Genomic DNA, 9,128 nt, shown 5'->3' on the forward strand with positions numbered 1-9,128 from the left:
ATATATATAAAATCTCTTATTTGTATACCCAATTCAGTCATCTGAGAAGAAATACAATTGTCAAGGAAAGATATACTAGGATCTCTGGAAGAGAAATTCAGTAGATATTTCTAAATGTTTATTATGTATAATCACTGTGCAAGATTAATAATGAAGGTTTCCATGACATAATAGACATATTATAGTGGTGTTCATGATTTCCTTACAGGTCTTATTCTTCTGAATGTTCATGTCTGGAACAGGCTTTATACAGGGTAAATGAGACAGAGTAACAATGTAACAGAATTCGTCCTCCTGGGACTCACTCAGGATCCTGAGAGTGAAAAAGCATTATTTGTCATGTTTTTGCTCATCTACATTGTGACGATGGTGGGCAACCTGCTCATTGTCATGACTGTTATTGTCAGCCCTTCACTGGGCTCTCCCATGTACTTCTTCCTGGCCTATCTGTCACTGATGGATGCTGTTTATTCCACTGCTGTTTCCCCAAAAATGATTATTGACTTACTCGGTGATAAAAAGTCTATTTCTTTCAGAGCTTGCATGGGTCAGCTCTTTATAGAACACTTATTTGGTGGTGCTGAGGTCTTTCTTCTGGTGGTAATGGCCTATGATCGCTATGTGGCCATCTGTAAGCCATTGCACTACTTGACCATCATGAGTCAACAGGTTTGCATTCTGTTGCTGGTGGTGGCCTGGATTGGTGGGTTTTTGCACTCTTTGGTTCAACTTCTCTTTGTGTACAACCTCCCCTTCTGTGGCCCCAATGTCATCGATCACTTCATCTGTGACATGTATCCATTATTGGAACTTGCTTGCACTGACACCTATTTTATAGGCCTCACAGTGGTTGCCAACGGTGGAGCCATGTGTATGGTAATCTTTTCTCTTCTACTAACCTCCTATGGGGTCATCCTAAGATCCCTGAAGACTCACAGTCAGGAAGGGAGGCGTAAAGCTCTCTCTACCTGCAGCTCCCACATCACAGTGGTTGTATTTTTCTTTGTGCCCTGTATTTTTCTGTATGTTAGACCTGTTTCCAATTTTCCCATTGATAAATACATGACTGTGGTTTTTACAGTTATCACTCCCATGTTGAATCCTCTAATATATACTCTGAGAAATTCTGAAATGAAAAATGCTATGAAAAATCTCTTTAGTCAAAAGTTAACCACAGGTAGAATAAGAATGTGTGCTCCCTCTGAACATACCATTGCTACTTCTAAAGCAACGCATAGCCAATAAATTATCACAATGAATGATGTAGTCAGTTCAACATATTCTTTAAGAATTCTTCTCTTTCTTGATGCAAAGTTATCCAAAATGTAAAAAAAAAAAAATGGTTCTGTGGAGTTAGAATTAATCAAAAAGAGAAATTTTGGAAGCTGAATGAAAGACACAAGTAATTTTCCTGTTTTAAATAAAAATTTAAAAAAATGCTTACATTTTAATTCTATTTTTCTCAGTACATAAGGAAATGAGACTTAGACCTTTTTTCCTTTTAAAAAGAGAAAAAAGGTTACTTTAAAAAATTTGCTATCTTACAAATTAAGGAGAAAACCTTTGGCAAATACATAGGACAAAATTCTGAGGCCAAGAGAGTGGTATGAAAACTTTCCTGTTCACTATTGTATCAGGGACACAGCTATATTTAGTTGCATTATGCACTTCCTGTTTAAGATTACTTTGGTTCTTCAACACAACCCAAACTAATCCATAGATATAATGCAATACTCATCCAAATTCCAACTACATTCTTTAATGAAAAGGAAACACTAATATCAATATTATATGGAAAGGAAAGATGACACATGTAGCTAAATCATTGTTAACAAAAAATAAAGTATGAGGTCTCACACTTCATGACATCAGAACTTACTACACACCTATGGCAGTTAAAACTGCCAAGTACTGGTACGGTGACAGATACACAGACCAATGAAACAGAATTAATCTTTGAGAAGAGTAATTAATTTCAGGATCCCCTGTCAAAATGGCAACCATATGCTTATCCCTTGTTACTGTTGACACTATTGACAAGGGCCAGAAATCATCTACCAAACATTAAATAAATAGATAGTTACCTTCCAGTTGATTCCAACTCATGGCCACCCCATGTGTACTGGGTGGAAATGTTACACAGGGTTTTCACGGCTGTGTCCTTTCTGAAACAGATCTTCAGGTGTTTTTCTTCTGAGGTGAATCTGGGAGAGTTTCAACTGCCAAACTTTCAGTTAGAAGTCAAGCACTTAGTCATTTGTACCATGCAAGGACTCCTGGAATTATCTACAGGGCTGAGGTAATCATCAGGTTGTACCCAGAACCTGAAGTCTACTTTCTTTTTATTTTCTCAGCAAATGTTCATTAAGCTTTTGTAATGCACCAGGCAGAATGTAATTTATAAATAACAATAACTATTGAGTGCCATACACAGTGTCCTATATTGGCAGTGTTATTTGCAATATCTTTTGTGGTAGATAATATTATAATTATTATTTTATAGATGAAGGAACTGAAGCACTGTAGGTTTAAATAACGTATCCGAGAGAGCTTTGGTAGCATGGTGGCTAAGGCACTTGACTGCTAACCAGAAGGCTGGTTGTTCAAACCCACCAGCCACTCCTCGGAAGGAAGATGGGGCAATCTACTTACGTAGCGATACTGCCTCAGAAACCCAAGGAGGGGTCGCTATGAGTCGCGCCTGATTCGATGGCACATAACAACAACAACAACAACAAGGTACAAGTAAGTAGGTGACAGAACTGAGATTTGAACCTCACAAGTCTGCCCCTGAGCCTAGACAGTATCTCCATTGTCATGATCCAAAGACTTATCTATTAAAGGAAAGAAAAAAAGCAACATAAGTACTGTAAAATATTGTGAAGTAAGTACTTAAAGAAAACCAAAATCCTCGTTACTAGACCAGTAAGAAATATCATGATAAATGGAGAAAAAAAATAGAAGTTATAAAGGTTTTCATTTTACTTATATCCACAATCAATACCCAGAGATGAAGTGTTGAAGAAATCAAGTGATGTGTTGCATTGGTCAAATCTACTGCCAAGACCTTCCTTAAAGTGCTGAAAAGCAAAAGTGTCACCTTGCAGTTAAGGTGTCTTTGACTGAGACCATGTTATTTTCAATCACCTCATATGCATATGAAAGCTAAATAATGAATAAGGAAACACTGATGCATTTGAATTGTGGTGTTGGCAAAGAATATTGAATATATCATGGTCTGCCAGAAGAAAGAACAAATCTGTCTTGGAAGACGTACAGCCAGAATGCTCCTTTAAAATGGAGGAAAGTGAGATTTTGTCTCATGTACTTTGGGCATGTTATAGGAAGGGTCAGTCTCTGGAGAAGATAATCACGCCTAATAAAGTAGACATTCAGTGAAAAGGAGTAAGACCCCCAAAGAGATGGATTGACACGATGGCTGCAACAATGGACTCAAGCATCACAACAATTGTGAGGATGGTGTAGGACTGGCTGGTGTTTTCTTCTGTTGCTCATGGTGTCACCATGAGTCAAGGGCTGGGGAGCAAGTAACCGTGACAATAATGAAGCAATGTAAAAAGACTCAAGTTACTATGTGTCTGTATAATGAGGACATGGCTAAAGCTGGGATTGTGATGTGGATGCCAAGGTAAGATTTTTAAGGAAGTAATATTTAAGCTCAATCAAATTTATATCATCCAAGACCTAGATTAACTGTTCACAAGGATTCCATTGGCTAAGTTTTAGAAGTAGATAGACAAAACTTTCTTCCTAGTCTATTTTATTTAGGAAGTCCCATTGAAATCTGTCCATCATGGGTGACCTTGCTGGTATTTGAAATACCAGCATAGCTTCCAATATCATAAAACAGGAGTTCTGGTGGCATAGTATTTAAGGCATTTGACTGCTAACCAAAAGGCTGGTGGTTCAAATCCACCAGCTACTCTTCAGAAGGAAGATTGGGCAGTCTACTTCCACAGAGATACAGCCTTGGAAACCCAAGGAGGGGTCCCTATGATTCAGATCCAACTTGATAGCATATGCAAACCACCACCATATGACCAACTAGTACATGGGTGCTGGAAAAAAACTGTTTGAATTACTGTTTTCACTCCTTAGTTTCTAAGCTTATTATGAAAAACACTACAGTGCTCTAGTGCAGTAACATAATCTTATAACAGGGAGGTGGAGGGTGGGCTGTTCTGTTCAAAACAACATCAGGCTCTGACAAAGACAAAGAACACCATGGGACTGAGATTGGGAAGAAAAGTATATGATTTTAGTGCTGACAAATCATGCAATTAAAGTTAACGATATCCATGAAAGTAAATGTTCTGGTTACTAAGTGCTGCTCTGACAAGAAATATGCCACAAATGCTATGGCCTTAACAAACAGGAGTTTAGTCTCATAGTTTGGAGGCTTTAAGTCCAAGTTCAAAGTGCCAGACTCTAGGGGCTGTGTGAAAGCCCCTCAACCTTGGGCTTCAGCTCTGCCTCTTGCTCCCGGCCCACTGAAGCTAGAGGCATCTCTTCACTCAGGCAGCTACTGGCTGCTGAGGCTAACAAGTTAAAAGTTGCCAAATAAAATGGCAGAGTCCCAATGTTACCAAATCACATGACAGGCCATTTATTCAAGTTCACTGTAAGTCTCAAGGTCGGCAGACCCCAGTAGGCTGCTGAACAACATGGCTACATGCAGGGTCCAAGCATGCCATAAAATAGAGACCATTCCCAAACCTGCTTCTTATATACAGGAAGCAGACCACGTACACAAAGCAGCTACTCAGCTGCTTGTGGTAGATTCCATCATGGAGTTGATTGCCCGTTTCATCATGGGGAATAACTATCATCAGCTCCCCAGCTACTCAACCAGGCCCAACCAAGTTGACACACAAACATAACCACCACAATAAATGACTCGATATCAATACTCACAATAAAGGAAAGGCCTTTGTACTTATTTTTCAAATGTTCATTAAGTCTCAATGATTGTTGCCATCCTTCTCTACTGTCATGCTTAGTAAAGCTATAGCTAAATGGAGCTTAAGTTGTATTCATGAGGTTAATGTTTACATCTTATTATCTGCAAATTAATTACTACTAGTTCTATGTCTGCTAACCAGAAGGCTGGTAGTTCAAACCCACCAGCCACTCCTCAAAAGGACGGTTGGGCAATATACTTCAATAGTGATACTGCCTCGGAAACCCAAGGAGGGGTCGCTATGAGTTGGGCCTGATTCGATGGCTCATAACATCAACAACAACAACAGTTCTATGTCAGAAATTGGTTTCTTAACCAAGAAAGTTGCTTCAGCATACAACAAACTGGTTCATTCTAAAGTGGTCACAGCTCTTGATGACAAGAGACTTTGTATTTTTATATGGCATACCTTCCTTCAATTCTATCATTTCTTTTCATATGCTACCTGCTGAAATGATTGAATATTGACCAGTGCTTTTTGGTATGGTGACTCTCAATATCCCTTTCATACTCTTTTGATATGTCTTGTATGGGTCAGTAATTTGCACATAGAATCCTTCAGTTTTGCAACATGAGGCTTGAAGTTGTTCTTCAGTTCTTTCAGGTTGAGAAATGCCAAGCATGTTTTGCCATTTTGATTTTCTCACTCCAGGTCTTTGGACATTTCATTTATAGTACTTTATCTTCTCAAAGCATCCTTTTAAATAATCTGTTCAGTTTTTTGCTTCATCATTTCTCCCTTTCCCTTTAGCTACTCTCAGGTCAAGAGCAAGTTTCAGAATCTCTTCTGACAGCCATTTTGGTCTTTGTTTCCTGTATTTTAAATAACATTCTGCTTTCTTCATGTATGATGTTCTTGATGTCATCCCACAACTCATCTGGCCTTCTGTCTTTGGTACTCAATCAATCAAATCTATTCTTCAGATGGTTTCTAAATCCAGGAGAGATATAGTCAAGGTCATATTTTGGCTCTTGTTGACTTGTTTTAATTTTCTTCAACTTCCAGTTGAATTTGAATACGAGCAATTGATGGTCCATCACACTGTCAGCTCCTAGCCTTTTTCTGAATGATGAGCTTCTCCATAGCCTCTTTCCACTGATATAGTTAATCTCATTTCTATCTATTCCCTCTGACTAGATCCATGTGTATAGTCACTGTTTATGTTGTTGCAAACATGAATTTGCAACGAATAAGTCATTGGTCTTGCAAAATTCTCTCATGTAGTCTCCAGCATCTTTTCTATCACCAGGGCCATGTTTTCCAGTATCACAATAAACAAATGATCATAATCATGTTTTCATTTGTTTGCTATCCACCTGAATGTCTTCTTTGATGAAGTGTCTATTCATGTACTTTACCCATTTTTAGTTGGATTATTTGTCTTTTCATTGAAGTGTTGGAATTTTCTATAAATTTTAGAGATTAGACCCATGTCATGTATATTTGCCAAAATTTTTCCCAGTCTGTAGTTTCTCTTTTTACTCTTTTGATAAAGTCTTTTGACGAGGGTAAGTATTTAATTATAGCTGGTCTCATATTTCTAGTTTCATACTTTTCTGCTGTCTGTGCATTTTTACTTATGTCTGATAATTCTATTTATGCCATAGATTAGGCTCCCTAGCTTTGTCCCTACTTTTTCTTCCATGAGCTTTAAACGTTTAGTTTTAAGATTTAGGTATTTGGTAAGTTCTGAGTTAGTTTTTGTGAATGGTGTGAGGTATGTGTCCTGTTAAATTTTTCTGCAAATGATATTCAGTTGTGCTATCATAATTTGTTTAAGAGACTTTTTCTTCCCCATTTAATGTATGTTGACCCTTTGTTGAAGATCAGCTGTTCATAGATGGATGGACCTATTTCTGGATTATGAATTCTGTTCCATTGGTCTGTGTGTCTGACATTGTACCAGCACTAGGATGTTTTGACTACTGTGGGTGTGTAGTATGTTCTGAGGTTGGTAACTGAACTGTCTGTGGACTCTTACATATAAAATTGGTTATTACTTTTTCCATTTTGTTAAAGAATGTTATTATATTTAGATAAGGATTGTGTTGCATTTATAGATTGCTTTGGGTAGTCTTTGAATAACAGAAAAAGTCATAAAAATGAACTGCATAATGCAACTTAAAAAAGGTGCTATGCTAATAGAATAATGAACAGGAAATTTGGCCCTCAGAAATTTGTTCTAAATATTAGCCAAATTGTTTTCTCATTAATTCACACAATGCCAAATTTTCTAAAGCAACTTGTTTTTCTCTTTTAAAAAGCAAAAGCAAAAAAAAAAAAATAAATAAATAAAATAAAATAAAAATAATAATCAAAATAAATAAATAAAGTCTAAGTTTTATTTCAATAATAATAGAAAAAAATAAAATTACAATGTGAGTGAGCTTAGTTTTGTTTTCTGATTAACCAAATATGTCTTTTAATCAGTCTCTAAAGTTTCTCTACAAAATTAATTCAAATATCAAAGATTAATTTTACATTTTTAGATGCTTTTTATTAATGAAAATTAACATTCCTACATTTGACTGCTAACCAGAAGTCTGGCAGTTCAAACCTACCAGCCTCGGAAGGAAGCCAAACAATCTACTTCCATAATGATACCACCTTGGAAACCCAAGGAGGGTTTGCTATGAGTTGGATCCCACTTGACGGGGGTGCGTTGCATTGCATTTCATTTACAGAATCCATTGAATTGACTACATTATTCATTGAGATAATGCACTGCCTATGTGTTGTTTTAGAGTTGTTGTTATTGTTATGTGCCATCAAGTCAGATCTGACTCATAGCGACTACTCCTTGGGTTTCCGTTTTAGAGTTAGTAATGGTTTATTTAGTGTGGGCACACATTCCTTTTCTACCTGTGGTTAACATTTTACTCCAGAGTTTTCCCATAGCGTTTTTCATCTCAGAATTTCTCCAAGTGTATATTAAAGGGTTTAGCATGGGAGTGATAACTGTATAAATCACAGTGATAGATTTGTCAGTGGGAAAATTAGAAACAGGCCTAACATACATGAAAATACAGGGGACAAAAAATAGTACAACCACTGTGATGTGAGAGCTGCAGGTAGACAGGGCTTTGCGCTTCTCTTCCTGACTGTAAGTCTTCAGGGATCTTAGGATGACTCCATAGGAGACTATTAGAAGGATAAAGATGACTGTACATTTGGCTCCACCATTGGCAACCACAGTGAGGCCTATAAAATAGGTGTCAGTACAAGCAAGTTCCAGTAATGAAGTGATCGATGACATTGGGGCCACAAAAGGGGAGGTTGTACACAAAGAGAAGTTGAACCAGAGAGTGCAAAATCCCTCCAATGCAAACTGCCACCAACAACAGAATGCAGACCTGTTGACTCATGACGGCCACATAGCGATCATAAGCCATTACCACCAGAAGAAAGACCTCAGCACCGCCAAATAAGTATTCTATAAAAAGCTGGACCATGCAAGCTTGGAAAGAAATAGTCTTTTTATCATAGAGTAAATCCATAATCATTTTTGGGGAAACTGCAGAGGAATAAACAGCATCCATTAGTGACAGATAGGCTAGGAAGAAGTACATGGGAGAGCCCGGGGAGGGGCTGACAATAACTGTCATGACAATGAGCAGATTGCCCACCATCATCACAATGTTGTTGTTGTTGTTGTTGTTATGTGCCATTGAGTCAGACCCGACTCATAGCGCTCCTTGGATTTCCGAGGCAGTATCACTACGGAAGTAGATTGCCCCATCTTCATTCTGAGGAGTGGCTGGTGGGTTTGAATCACCAGCCTCCTGGTTAGCAGTCAAGTGCCTTAGGCACTATGCTACCAGAGCTGCCCACAATGTAGATGAGCAAAAACATGACAAATAATGTTTTTCACCCTCGGAATTCTGAGTGCGTTCCAAGAGGAAGAATTCTGTTACCTTGTTTTCCTGTCCCATTTACCTTTATAAAGCCTGTTTCCGAGATGAGAGCTCAGAAGAATAAGACCTGTAATGAAATCATGAACACCACTATGAATATGCCTATTATGTCTTTGGCCACTTCTTCGTTATTAATCTTCTACAGTGGCTTATATATAATAAACATTTAGAAATATCTACTGAGTGTCTCTTCCTAAAACCCCAATGCATCTTCTCTTGACAACCATATTTC

General features: G+C 37.8%; 1 protein-coding gene and 1 pseudogene across 1 annotated transcript; one reads left to right on the plus strand and one right to left on the minus strand.

The window, feature by feature from the left end:
* Positions 1 to 258: 258 nt before the first annotated feature.
* On the plus strand, positions 259 to 1,245 carry LOC103210902 (olfactory receptor 4A5-like). The gene has a single exon (XM_007956816.1). It carries the CDS (start codon positions 259 to 261, stop codon positions 1,243 to 1,245), a length of 987 nt encoding a protein of 328 aa, XP_007955007.1.
* A 6,567-nt stretch (positions 1,246 to 7,812) lies between these two features.
* LOC103210903 lies at positions 7,813 to 8,914 on the minus strand (annotated as a pseudogene).
* Between the last annotated feature and the right edge of the window lie 214 nt (positions 8,915 to 9,128).

This window comes from Orycteropus afer, unplaced genomic scaffold (genome assembly GCF_000298275.1).
Source record: "Orycteropus afer afer isolate SDZICR_OR568_19922 unplaced genomic scaffold, OryAfe1.0 scaffold00666, whole genome shotgun sequence".
In the NCBI taxonomy this organism is placed as follows: Eukaryota; Metazoa; Chordata; class Mammalia; order Tubulidentata; family Orycteropodidae; genus Orycteropus; species Orycteropus afer.